This window comes from Oryctolagus cuniculus, chromosome 7 (genome assembly GCF_964237555.1).
Source record: "Oryctolagus cuniculus chromosome 7, mOryCun1.1, whole genome shotgun sequence".
Lineage (NCBI taxonomy): Eukaryota > Metazoa > Chordata > Mammalia > Lagomorpha > Leporidae > Oryctolagus > Oryctolagus cuniculus.
The window spans coordinates 31,614,318-31,630,820 of NC_091438.1; the positions used below are offsets into that span (position 1 = coordinate 31,614,318).

General features: G+C 53.8%; 1 protein-coding gene across 1 annotated transcript in view; it reads left to right on the forward strand.

The window, feature by feature from the left end:
* The window catches only part of GPA33 (glycoprotein A33), a 33,640-nt gene that overhangs the window by 14,272 nt on the left and 2,865 nt on the right, over nt 1-16,503 (forward strand). The window contains exons 2-4 of the mRNA XM_008264138.4: nt 3,025-3,179; nt 5,350-5,566; nt 9,507-9,665. Coding sequence (XP_008262360.1) covers nt 3,025-3,179; nt 5,350-5,566; nt 9,507-9,665 — 531 coding nt within the window. The remainder of the gene's footprint in view (nt 1-3,024; nt 3,180-5,349; nt 5,567-9,506; nt 9,666-16,503) is intronic.

A 16,503-nucleotide genomic window follows, 5' to 3' on the forward strand; every position in this document is an offset into this window, starting at 1 on the left:
ACCAGGTCTCCCATACAGGTGGAAGGGACCCAAATATTTGGGCCATCATCTGCTGGCTCCCAGGTGCACTGGCAAGGAGCTGGATTGGCGGTGGGTCAGCCAGGACTGGAAGTGAAGCTCTGATATGGGATGTTGGCATCCAACACAGCAGCTCAACCCTCTGTGCCATGACACCCACCCCCGTAGGTGTGTACTTTAACAAGGCACAAATCCCTCTTGATCCTCCAGCCTTCTTTAGCTCCTCTGGCCCTTTCCCTCTGCTCTTTCCAGCGAGTGAGTCTACTTCTCCTTGTACCACTTGCTCTTGAAACCACTGCATCCGGGCTCCGTCCTCACCCTTCCACAGCATCTGCTCCTGCCAAGATCTCCTTCACGTTGCCAGTCCAGAGGAGCCCTCTCAGCCCTCCATCCCCTCAGCTCCCTGGTGGACACACCAGCAGCATTGGGGCAACTGGCCCCCTTATCTTCATGAAACCCACTTCCTGCTTGGCCTCTGGGAAAACTTTCTTTGGTTCTCACCCTGGGCAGTTCTTCCCCTCATCCCCACAACTAAGAACTGCAGTGGCTCCAGGGTCCAGTCCCAACTGCCTTCCCTGTCTTCTCTTCTCCCTCTGAGTATCCTCTGGTCTACAGTGATGGCCAACTGAGAGCGTCAGGGATGTGTCTGTCTTCCCACTGCCCCATGGGACTCCAGGCTCACCACGCTGCCTCTTTAAGAACTCCGCTGGGAAGGCTGCTGAGCACCTCACACCTCATGTGGCCCCAGCCGGACTCATGCTCTTCCGCCTGAGAGCTGTGCCTCCCTCCGCCAGGGCCGACTCAGTGAATGACAGTCACCTTGTTCCAGTGGCTCAGGCTAAATCCTGGAATTTACCTCCGCCTCCTCCTCTTCTCCTCTAAATACAACCTCTAGTCTGCAATCAAACCCTATGGGCTCTACTTTTTTTTTTTTTTAAGAATTATTTTTATTTATTTGAAAGACAGAGTTGGAGAGAGAGGTAGAGCCAGAGAGAGAGGTCTTAAATCTGCTGCTTCACTCCCCAGAAGACCGCAATGGCCAGAGCTGAGCTGATCCGAAGTCAGGAGCCACGAGCTTCTTCTGGGTCTCCCATGTGGGTGCAGGTGCTCAAGGACTTGGACCATCTTCTGTTGCTTTCCCAGAGAGCTGGATTGGAAGATGAGCAGCCAGGACTCAAACTGGTGCCCATATGAGATGTTTGTGCTGCAGGCTGGGGCTTTAACCCACTGTGCCACAGTGCCTGTCCCAGCTCTACTTTCTACCTACATTCCATTTGGGATGACTTCTCAATGCCTCCACCACCATCACCCATGTGCAAACCATCGTGGGTCCTCACCTGGCCTCTTGAAATCCCCTCTAGCATGATTTCCCTGCCTTTACTCTTGTTCCTCATGCTTTGCCTGTCTACTCATGTCACATCACTCAGAATGATTTTTTTAAAAAAATTCTTATTTATTTAATGGGGCCGGCACTGTGGCATAGCAGGTAAAGCCGCCGCCTGCAGTGCCAGCATCCCATATGGGCACCAGTTCTAGTCTTGGCTGCTCCACTTCTGATCCAGCTCTCTGCTATGGCTGGGGAAAGCAGTAGAAGATGGTCCAAGTGCTTGGGCCCCTGCACCCGTGTGGGAAACCTGGAAGAAGCTCCTGGCTCCTGGCTCCTGGCTTCGATCTGCCCAGCTCTGGCTGTTGCAGCCAATTGGGGAGTGAACCACTGGATAGAAGACCTCTCTCTCTCTCTCTCTCTCTCTCTCTCTTTCTCTCTCTCTCTCTGCCTCTGCCTCTCTGTAACTCTGCCTTTCAAATAAATAAATAAATATTTAAAAAAAAAGACTTATTTATTTGAAAGGCACACTCAGGGAGAGAGAGGGAGAGACATGGAGAATGACAGAGAGGTCTTCCAACCTCTGATTCACTTCCCAAATGGTCACAGTTACCGAGGTTGGGCCAGGTCAAAGACAGGAGCCTGGAACTCCATCTGGATCTCCCATGTGGGTGCAGGGCCCCAAGCACTTGGGCCATCTTCTACTGCTTTCCCATATATATTATCAGGGAGCTGGATTGGAAATGAAACAGCCGGGACTCCAACCAGCGCTCATATGGGATGCTGGCGTCACAGGTGATGACTTAACCCATTGTACCACACACTGGCCCCAATAAAAATATTGATTTTACTCATGAATCTTCACTTTGGAAATGGAAATCCCAGTTCTGAACCCCTTGTCATCAGCGGGAATAGCTGGAGGCTGGGTTTGCACAGCCCCACGTCCAAGCGATGCAGTCGGCTGTCCCAAACACCACAGGGGGAGTCCTACAGGCCCAGACCTGGCCTAGCTCCCTTACCGAGTGTAGGCTGGGCTTCCTGGGTAGCATCTGCAGAGGACCAGGCCAAGTGAAAGCCCACCCAGATTCAAGGAAGGGGGACTTGGAGCCCACCTCCCGACGAGAGCCACAGGGTGAGAGGGGTGGTGAGATCGGAGATGCCAGAGTGCCTGCCCTCTTTTGTTACTTGTATCTGAGACACTTGCATAAAAACTTCTCTGGGAAAACCTTCTAGTGCTTGACCTTGATGTAATCCTATTCTTTAAATGTATATGTGCCAGGCACTAAGAAAAAATACCGATGCATATTATCTGCTTTCGGGTCCCCAACAACTCTGGGAAGTAAGCATCAGGACTCCCATTCTTACCCACGAGTAAACTGAGGCTTAGGCAGGTTTATGCAGCTGCTAGGAGGCAGGGCTGAAGTTCAAAGGCAGACTTTCACCACCACGGCAGCGACCCCTTCGTGATGCTGAGGCGGGGAGGGAAGGCCGACCAGGGCACACGTTTGCTTTTACCCCGGCCTTGGCGAGCAGATGGAGTACCACGGCCAAGATCCATCTCCATTGTAGCGAGACCAGATGTGGCGGAAAGAGCAAGGCTGCTCCTCAGACGTCCCGTGAGCAATGACCCTGAGTGCCCATGCCGTTTCATTTTTCTCTCCCGCTTCCTACTTTCTTTCCAGTGTGGGTGACGGTGCGAGGCATCTCCGTGGAAACCCCACAGGAAGTCATTCGGGCTGCCCGGGGAAAGAGCGTCACCCTTCCGTGCACCTACCAGACTACTTCCTCCACCCGAGAAGGATTGATCCAATGGGACAAGCTTCTGCGGAGCCATTCAGTAAGAGGCTGGGGGTGTCATGGAAATTATTATCACTTGACCATGACCTCTTGGAAGGCAAACACCGTAAAGTCTTACGATACATGTTAGCTGGATAAGCATTAGCATCTCAGCTGGGTGGGTGAGGAAGCAGCGGTGAATGTTGGATCCAGATTGTTCTACCTTTAATCTGAAGAAGTCAATGGCCCTAAGTTATCTTTCTAATGGCCATTCTGGAATGATCTACCTTGTGTTGTTCTAGTTGGCCACTCCTTAGGCTTAGCCTCACTCTTAGGCCAAATTTTACTTTTATGAAGTGGATTTTTTTTCCTATTTATCTTCTTTTGGAGTGTATGATGGAGCGTTGTTTTCTATATTTATGTTTAAATAGATAATATAATCCATGATTCACAAATCAAAACATCAAAAAAGTATACATTGAAAAGTCCCTTCCTACCCCTCCCTCTCCTACCTTGCTTCCACATCCTAATCTCTGTTCCCTACCCCCACTCCCAACACACACACACTCTCCTCCACCCCGGCCAGGCATGCATAAGCATAGTTATGTATTTGCACACTGTGGGGGCACTTCACAGAGGCATCAGAGTGTATCAGACTGTAACAGACTGTATCAGAGTGCCTGGATTCAAGTCCCAGTTCCACTCCTGATTCCATCTTTCTTCAGGTGATGGCAAAAGTACTTTGGGCTCTGCCATTCTCAAGAGAGCCCTGGATTGAGTTCCTGGTTCCTAGCTCTGGCTTGGCCTCACCCTTGACTGTTATGGGCATTGAGGAGGGAACCAGAGGGTGGAAGCTTGCTCATTCTCTCTCTCTTTCTCTCTCTCTCTTTCATCTTTCTTTTCTTTCAAATAAATAAAATAAAATTTTAAACAGTGCATGGAAAAATGGAATTAAAAATAAGCTTAGTTCGGTGCAAAATTTGGGGGATTCATGCTTTTTTTTCATGATGCACATTTTCCACAGACTTTTGAAGACTACTATTACATATATAAGTATAAATATGTCTGCCTGTATACATCGCATACATACTGCTCTGCACTGGACTTCTGTTTTTTAAATATTTATTATCTATTTGGAAGGCAAAGTCACACGGAGAGTGGGAGAGGAGAAGAGAGAGAGAGAGGGAGAGAGAGAGAGAGAGAGAGAGAGAGAGAGAGAATGTCTTCCATCTGCTAATTCACTCTCCAAATGGCTGCAATGGCCAAGCTCAGAGCCACCTCCAGGTCTCCTACATGGGTACATGGGCCGAAGCACTTGTGCCATCTTCCACTGCTTTCCCAGATGCATTATCAGGGAGTGATTGGAAGTGGAGCAGCTGGGACTTGAACCAGTGCCCATATGGGGTGCTGGCATTGCAGGCAGAGGCTTTATCTGCTACACCACAATGCCAGCCCCTGGGCTTTTTCCCTCTTAATATATCTTGGGCTCTTTCTATACATCAGTACATTTATCTCTGTCTCATTTTTTAAAACACTTACATAAAGCATCATGGCAGGCAAGGCCCTAACAGTACCTAACAGTACCTCCTGGCCAAAGTGTCAGGAGGCAGCAGTGCTGGCTCTGTGTCAGCCCCGTCGACTCACGCTTGCTTCTGAGTTAGGAACTGCCTCCCCGCCCACCCTGCCAGTCTTCACAAGATTGGTGCCGTTAAGATAACTATCGTTTGCATTTGGTGGAGGAGCTGTCAAACGTTTTGTGCAAGGTCAGGTACCCAGAAGTGTTAGGTTGGGGACTGTTGGCTTGAAGGATGGACTCAGAACGAAGGGCGACTGCCTCGCACGATGGCTGGTCCACAGCAGCTGCTCTGCAAATATCAATCGGCTGAACGAGTGGGAACAGACAGGGGCTGGAACAGAAGGGGCACGAGCGATGCCCAAGGTGACAGTGCCACCTGTGTCGCCACCTGTGTCAGCCCCGTTCCCTCTCGTGTGCTCCTGTGGTGAGGGCTGCCTGTCTGCCCACCCTGCCACGTGCTAACCTTGCAGTATTTCCACTGAGAACCAAGCATAAGTAGATATAGCGAAAGGAATCCACCTCGGGTACCAGGGGTGAGAGCTGACGGCTCAGAGCCACCGTCCAGTCTGTGCTCCGGGCTCTGGGGATGGTGGGCGAGAGGGCTCAAGGTCAGGTCTGTGGGGTGATGACCACGTGGATTTCTGCTTCCTCCCAGGAAAAAGTGGTCATCTGGAACTTTTTAGAGAAAACTTACATCTACGGGGACCGTTACCAGAACCGCGCCAACATATCGGCCAACGCCGAGCAGTCAGACGCCTCGGTCACCATCGGGCAGCTCACCATGGATGACAACGGCACCTATGAGTGCTCAGTCACCCTGTTGACAGACCTGGAAGGCACCTCCAAGTCGCGCGTCCGCCTCCTGGTCCTCGGTGAGTGTTTGCATCTCTCGCGCGAGTTGTCCGGTAGTGCCAGAGAAAGCCAGAGGCAGCCCCTGCCCTGGCCTGGCCTGCAGGGAGCCTTCCCAAGCCCTTTGACCTCTTCCCTGCAGCAGGCAGCTCCCAAGAGCAGAGAAGGCCAATCTGGAGTGGCTCCTTGCTCTGTCTGTTCTTGCCCTCACTTCAACCCCTTCTCTGCTCATGCCAGGCTCACTAAGGAGAAGGAAAAGGAAAACCCTACATCCTATTGCAATGACCCCGATGTTGCCTCCGCTTGGTATTCTGAGTCCCACCTTCCCGCTGACTCCCGGCCAGGCAGTGAGCTTTCACGCCACCACCGCCCCACCCCAGCCCCGCAGGCGCACTGCCAACCAGGAGCCACTGCTTTGGAAGTACTCATGTCAGCAGCAAACATTCTTAGACAGCAACCACTTACCAGAGTCCATAGCAGATCTGAAGGGTCACCTACCTTTATATCCACTTTCTCTCTCTCTCTTCTTAATTAATTCATTTGAAAGACAGAGTTAGAGAGAGAGAAGAGATTCTTTTCATCCACTGGTTCACTTCCTAAATGGCCGCAATGGCTGGAGCTGGGCTAACCCAAAAGCAGGAGCCAGGAGTTTCTTCCAGGTCTCCCACATGGGTACAGGCACCCAAGCACTTGGGCCATCTTCCACTGCTTTCCCAGGTGCACTAGCAGGGAGCTAGATCAGAAATGGAGCAGCTGGGACTGGAACCCATGCCCACACGGGAGGCTGGCATTGCAGGTTCCTCAAATCCACATTCTTATACGACACCCAGAGAAAGGAAACCACAGACAGAAAGTCAAGGTTATTGGAAACTTTTTTAAAAAATTTTTTGCCAGGCAGAGTTAGACAGTGAGAGAGAGAAACAGAGAGAGAGTTATAGACAGTGAGAGAGAGACAGAGAGAAAGGTCTTCCTTCCATTGGTATACTCCCCTAATGGCCGCCACGGCCGGCACTGCGCTGATCCAAAGCCAGGAGCCAGGTGCTTCCTCCTGGTCTCCCATGCGGGTGCAGGGCCCAAGCACTTGGGCCATCCTCCACTGCACTCCTGGGCCACAGCGGAGAGCTGGCCTGGAAGAGGAGCAACCGAGACAGAATCCGGCACCCCAACTGGGACTAGAACCCCGGGTGCCAGCACCGCAGGTGGAGGATTAGCCAAGTGAGCCGTGGCGCTGGCTTATTGGAAGCTTTTTAATATGCACCTTGTCTGTGTCCAATAGAAGTGGCATCACCTGGGAGGCAGCAACACTAAAATGTTTTGTTTGGTTTTTTTTCTTTTTCCTTTTCTTTCTTCTTTTTTTCCCTTTATCTTACTTACTGGATTTTATTTTTTTATTATGTAATATTTTATTATGTGTTTAAAAATACTTATTTTTATTTGAAAGGCAGACACACACACAGATTTTTAAAATGCTGGTTCCTTCTCCAAATACTTACAACAGCCAGGGCTGGAGCCAGGAACTCCATCAGGGTTTCCCATGTGGGTGGCAGGGACCCAGGCACTTAAAATCATCACCTACTCGCCCTGGACTGGAAGCTGACCCTGACGTGGAGCCAAGCACCATCTTAACCACTGTGCCGATCCCCCACTGTGGATTTTATTCTGAATCACAGAGGGTGGTGGCCAGAATCACACCACATGTGCCAGGACTGTGGGCAGGCTAACCAAGGGCTCCTTAGGCCCCTACCAGATGGGTGGTCCTTCCAGTTTCTCTCTGCGTGTGCTGGCCACAGACACACGCGCGTGCGCACACAGAAACACACACAGCATACACACTGCTTCCCTTTCTTTCTTTCCTCTTGGTAAAGTCAGGGCATCTCACAAAGCTCCCTCTGCAACTTGGTTTTCCTTGGCCACGTGTTAGCTGCACGCTTGGAGTCGCCGGTCAGGCCATGGACACTGAGTTCCTACCCATTCTTCCCTACGAACAAAGCTGCAACCCCCCCCCCCCACCACCACCACCACGAGCGGGGGTCTTAATTAGCTCTCCTATCCAGGACTCCAGCTGGTTGAGGGGGGAGGGATTCCAGGTAAAGATGCATGCCCCTCCCCAACCCCACCCAGGCCTGGGTGACCCGCAAGGAGAAGGTGGTATGAAACCAACGTGTCGGCCGGCACCACAGCTCACCAGGCTAATCCTCCGCCTGTGGCGCGGTACCCGGGGTTCTAGTCCCGGTTGGGGTGCCAGTTCTGTCCCAGTTGCTCCTTCCAGTCCAGCCCTCTGCTGTGGCTGGGTGGGCAGTGGAGGATGGCCCAAGTGCTTGGGCCCTGCACTTGCGTGGAAGACCAGGAGGAAGCACTTGGCTCCTGGCTGCGGATTGGTGTAGCTCCTGCCGTAGCGGCCATTTGGGGGGTGAACCAACAGAAGGAAGACCTTTCTCTCTGTCTCTCTCTCACTGTCTAACTCTGCCTGTCAAAAAAAAAAAAAAAAAAAGAAAGAAAGAAAGAAAGAAAGAAAAAGAAAAAAAGAAACCAATGTGTTGCTTCTCACAGAAGAGATCCCTGTATCGTACATGTTAATAAACCCAGTAAAAGAACTTTAAAAAAATTTTCTTTCCTGGTGGTTCTTGCAGCTGGGTTAATTTCAAGCAGAAGGGCTTTAATTATCGTGCTGGGGGACCTCGCGGGAAGCCCCTGAGCCCTCGTCTAGGGGTGCAGCCCGGTCTAGGGCACCGCCTGGAAGCCCTCAAGCCCCGGGATCCGGTACCCAACGCCGGTGAGCTGGATCGGCCGTCTCTCCGGCCTCTGGCGCCCCCTAACGTCTGCAGCGGAAGTCGCAGGCATCTAGGACGCCTGGGAGCTCAACCCCCAGCTGCGTTGGGCTTGGGAGTAGCAGGAGCCCCCTGGGAATCAGAGATCACGGCCCGCACGCGTGCGGAGGGGCTATTCGAACTAGATCTGTCTGATTCGAGGTCCTGGCTGATTTGTTTGCTTGTTTTTGAGACAGAGACCCTGGGTGGGGGTGGGGGTGGGGGTCCTGTCCACAAACACCCTGGCTGAAGCTGGGTGCTGGGAACTCCATCCGGGTCTCCCACGTGGGTGGCAGAGACTCCTGTACTTGAGCCCTCAGTGCTGCCCCCCAGGGGGGACATTACGGGGAAACTGGACCCAGAAGAAGCAGAGCTGAGACTGGAACCCAGGCACTCCCTTGTGGGGTGTGGGGGCCCCAAGTGGCGTTCAAACACCTGTCCCCCCCTGCCCTATAGCTTGGTGGGGAGGCAAATGTCATAGTCATTCACCCCAAAAGATGTCCGTGTGGCTCGTCCCCATCACTGAAGCAGTGCTGTCAGCAGACACATCAGGGTCCTACAGCAGCTTTACAAGGGATGGCTTCATGCATTCTCTAGAGTGAAAGATTTTTAAGATCCTCCCCAGGTCCATCATAAGGACAAGGAGACCGAGGCCCAGAGGGGACACTTGCCCGTGGCTCCTGATTGAGCTGGAGCTGGAGCCCCAGCCTCTGCCCCCAGACCCAGGGCTCTCTGCACCCTCCTACAAGGGGTCCTCCTGCCATTGACTCCCGTGTGCGTTTTAGGGGAACTTTCTGTCCCGGGGGTCCTGAGGATTCCTTTCCTGCAAAATCAGGGGAGAAATCTTCTCTGCAAAGGGCCCGAGGCCAGCTTGTCAGGCTTTGCTGGCCACAGATAGTGGCAATCTGCTGCTTTTTCCTTTTTTTTTTTTAAGATTTATTTTATTTATTTGAAAGACAGTTACAGAGAGAGGTAGAGAGAGAGAGAGTGAGAGAGAGAGAGAGGTCTTCCATCCACTGGTTCACTCCCCAGTTGGCTGCAACAGCCGGAGCTGCGCTGACCTGAGTCAGGCGGTGTGGTGGGGTCTGTCGGGCCAGGGGGCTGTCACCAAGCCCCTCCTGACTCACACCTCCTCCGTGGTCCTTCCTCCCCACAGTGCCGCCCTCCAAGCCGGACTGCGGCATCGTGGGAGAGACCGTGATTGGGAACAACATCCAGCTGACCTGTGAATCCAAGGAGGGCTCCCCGGCACCTCAGTACAGCTGGAAGAGCTACAACTTGCAGAACCAGGAGCGGCCACTGGACCAGTCATTAGGTAAGGCGGTCAGCAGGGAGGGGCCGCTCTGCACATGGAGGTGCAGCCGATTGGTTAGGGCTGCTGGGAGGAGACAGGGGCTGACCAATCAGATCCCCAGTGGGCCAGCCCCGGTGTCCCAGCCTGCAGTTGCCACTGCGCTCTTGGGCCGTCTCTCTAAGTCGCAGCTTCTCATAAGAACATATGCCCCATAGGCTGTTGTTAGAAATAAAACCAACCCGGCACACTCAGTGGAGACCCACGGTAAATGTTTATTCACTTTGTTTATCTCCAGCACCCTGGGGCTCTTTGGGAGGCAGGCACCAAGCACCACTCTCTGCACAAGCTTTGGGTTCTATTTTGATTTCCATTAGGACTTTGTCCTAAGGTGTACACCTAGGTCTAACCCTGCAGCTCCACCCAAGGATGGGGAGTTTCCTTTCCCCTTTCCCTATCCAGACCAGTCCATCTCAGACTGTACCCACCCCACACCACCCTTCTACAGCCCTGTCCATTTATACCATCAAGCCCACAAGGGGCCCACATTCTCAGCCACAGTTGCTAGGAGACTAATTTTGTACTGGACCACTTGGTATTTGACCTTACAGTCAGGAAACAAATTGGGGAAAAAAAGAGCTGTGTAAACATCCCCACTGTCACAGCCTGGGAACAGCTGGCTTGGGAATTCCCCTGGGGAGCCTGGACCCTGGTGCCCAGAAGCTGCACCCAGCGTTCCTGAAGATTAATGACCAGGCCTGAAAGATGTCCATCTGGGTTAACTTTCAGGAGGATTTTCAGTTCAGCATGGGCTGAAGAAAGCAAGAGGTTAGAAATGAAGCCAGAGTGTGAGCACTCCTGTCAGGCAGGTGAGGGTGTGAGCACTCCTTTCCGGGCAGGTGAGGGTGTGAGCACACCTGTCTGGGCAGGTGAGGGTGTGAGCACTCCTGTCTGGGCAGGTGAGGGTGTGAGCACTCCTGTCTGGGCAGGTGAGGGTGTGAGCACACCTGTCTGAGCAGATGAGGGTGTGAGCACTCCTGTCTGGGCAGGTGAGGGTGTGAGCACTCCTGTCTGGGCAGGTGAGGGTGTGAGCACTCCTGTGTGAGCAGGTGAGGGTGTGAGCACTCCTGTGTGAGCAGGTGAGGGTGTGAGCACTCCTGTCTGGGCAGGTGAGGGTGTGAGCACACCTGTCTGAGGAGGTGAGGGTGTGAGCACACCTGTCTGTGCAGGTGAGCACGTGAGCACAGCTGTGTGAGGAGGTGAGGGTGTGATCACACCTGTGTGAGCAGGTGAGGGTGTGAGCACTCCTGTGTGGGCAGGTGAGGGTGTGAGCACTCCCGTCTGCGCAGGTGAGCATGTGAGCACACCTGTCTGGGCAGGTGAGGGTGTGAGCACACCTGTATGAGGAGGTGAGGGTGTGAGCACTCCTGTCTGTGCTGGTGAGGGTGTGAACACTCCTGTCTGGGCAGGTGATGGTGTGAGCACTCCTGTCTGGGCAAGTGAGGGTGTGAGCACTCCTGTGTGAGCAGGTGAGGGTGTGAGCACACCTGTATGAGCAGGTGAGGGTGTGAGCACACCTGTTTGAGCAAGTGAGGGTGAGCACTCCTATCTGAGCAGGTGAGGGTGTGAGCACTCCTGTCTGGGCAGGTGAGGGTTGAGCACGGCTGTCTGAGGAGGTGAGTGTGTGAGCACTCCTGTGTGAGCAGGTGAGGGTGTAAGCACAGCTGTCTGAGGAGGTGAGTGTGTGAGCACTCCTGTGTGAGCAGGTGAGGGTGTAAGCACAGCTGTCTGAGGAGGTGAGGGTGTGAGCACACCTGTGTGAGGAGGTGAGTGTGTGAGCACTCCTGTGTGAGCAGGTAAGGGTGTGAGCACACCTGTCTGGGCAGGTGAGGGTGTGAGCACACGTGTATGAGGAGGTGAGGGTGTGAGCACTCCTGTGTGAGGAGGTGAGGGTGTGAGCACTCCTGTGTGAGCAGGTGAGGGTGTGAGCACTCCTGTCTGGGCAGGTGAGGGTGTGAGCACTCCTGTGTGAGCAGGTGATGGTGTGAGCACTCCTGTCTGGGCAGGTGAGGGTGTGAGCACTCCTGTGTGAGCAGGTGAGGGAGTGAGCATGGCTGTCTGAGGAGGTGAAGGTGTGAGCACACCTGTATGGGCAGGTGAGACACGAGGGGCTGGGAGAACTATCAGTTCCTGGGTAAGTCTGGCTGGATGAAGGTGCAGCTTGGGGGTTCAGCCAAAGCAGATGAATTTGAGAAATATACCTGTCACTCATAGGGGGACAAATAAGAACTCACAAAAGCACTAGTGGGACACACTCATCCTCATGCCCAGCAGGAGGTACAGTGTGGATTTCAACTAGCTTCCAGTTTTGTTTGCAGACTTCTGCTTGTCCAGGTTTTACTGCGTGTCTGGGTGTTTTGTTAGAACCCCACCTGGCAGCTCTCCTGGGGCTGTGTGGTCTCCTCTCAGGCCTGTGGTCACAGCCCAGCCCCCCAGGGATGGCACGGTAGATCTGCTATGGAGAGCTATGGTGGCATCTGCCCCTTCTTCCCACAAGGTGTGTATAAGGGGACCTGAAGCTGAAGACCTGGGGCAGTGGATGCCACAACCTAATTTTCTGCCCCAGGGTGTGGTAACCCAGGAGAGATGTAAGAAGGTTTCTCTGAGAAAGGGCACTCGGTCTTTCAGAATGGCACGGTGGTTTTAAACATTTGTTTGTTTGGGATGGTGGGGACGGGGGTGAGAGAGCCCTGCCATCATGTTGGTCCACTATTGAAATGCCTGCAACTGCCACGGCTAGGCTGGGACTGAAGCTCGGAGCTGGATTGCAATCCAGGTCTCCTGCAAGGGTGGCGGGAATCCAGTTACTTGAGCCATCATCCTTGCCTCCCAGAGTCTGCATTGGCAAGAGGCTGGAATCAAGAGGTGGAGCTGGGAAACAAACCCATGTGGGACACGGGCATCTTAACTGCTAGGCTAAACACCCACTCCCTGGGCAAATTCTTTAGTCTCTCCCTACTTTAGTTTCTACATCTGTAAAGTGGGCACAACCCGCTGTTTACTTGGCTGAATTGTAGTGAGTAGATCAAAGCATACGTAAAGCACCAAGACCAGAGTCTGGTAGGCAGCAAGCGCTCAGTGAGGGCTGGGTGTTACTGGCTTTTACTGGAGCTGGGCCCTTGCAAGATGGGTAGGCTCGGCACGGGGAAGAGCACAGGAATCGTGAGCATTGGAGTGGCTAGGGCAGGTGCACGGATGGCAGGACTGAAGGGCGGTCCATCGGTAAGGAAAGTGGTGCTGACCCTGGGCAGGCTTGGAAGGGCCACAGCTCTCATCAGCATCCCACTGTGAGATGGTCTCAGTGCCCTGTGAGCCACGGGCACCTCCTGGCAGCCTCACGATTGGCCACCCTGGTTCCAGCTCTCCTGCTTCTACTGGGCACACTTCCGTGGTTGTGGGAGCCAAAACTCAGTTCTTCAGTGATTCAGAAGGGGAGAATCCTGAGGACAGGAAGAGAGGTTAAAGAGATTTCCGGGTGGGCGTTTAGCACAGCAATTAGGTCACCACTTGGGGCACTTGCGACCCATATCCCTGTGCCTGGGTCCAAGTCGTAGCTCTGCTTCCAATCCATCTCCCTCCTAATGCCCATTCTAGGGGCAGCAAATAATGGCCCAAGTAGTTGGGTCCCTGCTACCCATAGAGACATGGACTAAGTTCCCATCTTCTGGCTTTGGCTTGACCCAAGCCCGCTTGTTGTGAGCATTTGGGAGTGAGCCACTGGATGGATGCTCGCTCTCTCTCTCGCTCCCTCTCTCTCTCTCTCTCTCCGACTGCCTTTAAAACAAATTAATGCATTTTTTTAAGTGAGGGAGGGTGGGTCTTGTGGTACAGTGGGTTACATCTCCTATTACCCACATCCATATGGGAGTTTCAGTGTGGGTCCTGGCTATTTGGCTTCCCATACAGTTTCTTGCTAATGCACCTCGGAAAGGTACCAAGTGATGGCTCAAGGGCTTCTGTCCCCGCCACTCATGTGGGAGACTCAGATGGAGTTCTGGGTTCCTGGCTTCAGCTTGGCCCAGCTCCTGCTGTTGTGGGCATTTGGGGACTGAACCAGCAGATGGAGGATCTCTCTCTCTCTCTCTCTCTCTCTCTCTCTCTCTCTCTCTCCCTCTCTCTCTTCCACTCTGTCTTTCAAATACATAAATCATAAACCAAGTAGAAGGAGATGGGATTTGCTTGTTTACTTTGCTAAAGCTTGATCCTGACTCAAGTTCAGATGTGGGATGAGGGGAAAGGCCGTGGCTGGTGATGGTAAGGACAGGAGCCTGCCTCCGGATGGGGGAGGGAGGGTCCTGGGCTGGGGTTCTCAAAGCCCTTGGCCTCCACTCTCTCCCAAGCCCTAGGAATCCATCGTTGTGGTCTCGCTGTGTGGGTCAGTGAACACTCATTTCTGACTTCTAAAACAGTGCAGCCACCATGGGCGATGGGGAGAGGTGGGGTCCTCGCTCCCGCCTTCACCCGCAGGTCGCATTCCTAGCAGCAGAGCTGGGATCGGTGGACGCCAGTCAGCGACAAGAACGGGGTGGGTGAAATCAGGAGTCCAGGGTTGGAGTCCTCTCGGCTCTACAGCCGGCAGGCACTCACAAACCTCCCTGGCGCCTCGTGTCGCCAGCTGGAGAATGGGATGAGAGCTGTGAGGAGGGTAAGTCGAAATGCTGCAAGGTGCAAGGCTTGCTCTGAACAGACAGGTACACCGGGTCCCTTCCACCTGGGCTGCAAGCACCGAAGGAGCAGGAATCGAATCTGAGTCCCGAAAAGGGAGTGGAGCCCGTTACAGGGAGGTGGGGAGGCGTGGCAATGATTCAGCGAGGATCTTGAAGGCGGTGGGAGAGACCCTGCCCACCTGACTTCCCATGTGTGTTGGGGGCTGCTCCGCAGCTGGAGGGCAGAGGACGGACCCGTGTGCTCCCCGCTTTGACCACAAGGTGTCGCCGCCACCGCGGGGAAATCCGTTCTGGTGGGAGCCCCAGCTCCAAGCGAGTCCTGTGGCACAGGGTGCGCACTGCCTTATCCCGGGCCAGCTTCTGCGGGCCACCGCTTGCTGTGCGGGCCCCGGGGAGGATGGCGCTGACTCGGGGACTCGGAAGATGGGTGTTTGCCCACCCTAAACCAGCCCCGCTGGGATGACGGAGAAGTCCTCCCTCTGTCTGCAGCCTGGGGTGTACACCCCAACACACAGACTGCTTCCCACCACAGTAGTGGGAGTCTAACAAGGGTTGTCGCCCTCTTAAGCATGCCCAGGGTCCTAAAGGGTGTCGCTTCAGGATGCCTCTTAAAAAGAACAGTCCAATTAGCCTGTAAAATGGGAGCATTAATACCTAAGTCTCCACCGGGGCTCCCATGCGCATCTGCAAGTGCACAGCTCTGAGAGCCGGGTCCTTACAAACACGCTCAGTGCTCACTGGGCGACGTATACACTCGCTTTGGTCACGGGTGTCTTCCCGCACCAGACACTTAGGTTGCCTGTAAGCAATATTCCCGGGAAAAAAAATGACGAGATGTGGAACTCTTGGACAGGAGACGGAGTCGTTCCCTGGGTCCAGGCACCCATGCTGTGAATCTCGAGAGAATTTGAAGAAAGTACTGGATTTGTGGCACATTTGGGAGAAAATAGCCCCAAGTCAAACAGCTAAGTTTTCTAGGTGGTGAGATTATGGGTGGCTTTTTAAAAAAATATTTTGGCCGGCGCCGCGGCTCACTAGGCTAATCCTCTGCCTGCAGCGCCGGCACTCCAGGTTCTAGTCCCGGTCGGGGCGCCGGATTCTGTCCCGGTTGCCCCTCTTCCAGGCCAGCTCTCTGCTGTGGCCCGGGAGTGCAGTGGAGGATGGCCCAAGTGCTTGGACCCTGCACCCGCATGGGAGACCAGGAGAAGCACCTGGCTCCTGCCTTCAGATCAGCGCAGCGCGCCGGCCGTGGCGGCCATTGGAGGATGAACCAACAGCAAAAAAAGGAAGACCTTTCTCTCTGTCTCTCTCTCTCTCACTGTCCACTCTGCCTGTCAAAATTTAAAAAAATATATTAAAAAAAAAGAATTCTGGGGCTTTGGAGCTCAGCTCCAGCTCCAGCCTTCAGCTTCCTGTTAATGCAGACCCTGGAAGGCAGAGGTGATGGCTCAAGTGGTTGGGTCCCTGTCACCCTCGGGGGAAGACCCGGCTTCATTTCCTGGCTGCCAGCTTTGTCCTGGCCCAGTCTTGGCTGTCGTGAACTTTTGTGGGGAGTGAAACATTGGTGGGAGCTCTTTGTCTCTCAAATAGATAAGTAAGTCACTAGTTAATGTTCTTACCGTGAGCATATGTGGCCTTTATCATATAGTTTTTTAAAGAAAAGAAAGCTGTCAATTGCTCTAGAGAGATCTGGACCCGCAATGGGATTTTTGCAGCAGCTTTGTCATTTCTTAGTTTTGTGACTGGGAACAAGTCACCTCATTTCTCCAGACCTCCGGTCACCTCTGTGAAGCAGGAGCTGGAAATACCTCTGCGTGCTGGGAGGGTGAGAGGTCGTCCTGTGTGAGTGCACGTGCTGAACACCAGGTGCACACGCCATGGCGGGGGCGCTGCTCTCTGGCTCTGTCCACAGGACACTGCAGAACTGGCAAGAGACCAAGCCGCCATGATGTCCGGGCCCGTTTACGGCTGTGCCCTTGAGGGTGACGGGCAGCCTCGGCTAAGTCTGCAGGAGCAGTGCAGGGCCCTGGCATCTCCTGAGCACGCAGTGTGACCGCCTGGGGGCAGCAGGCTTCCTGCGAGGTCCCCAACCCTTCTCCCCACAGAGAAGTCAGGATGCAGCGTCCCAGGCAAGG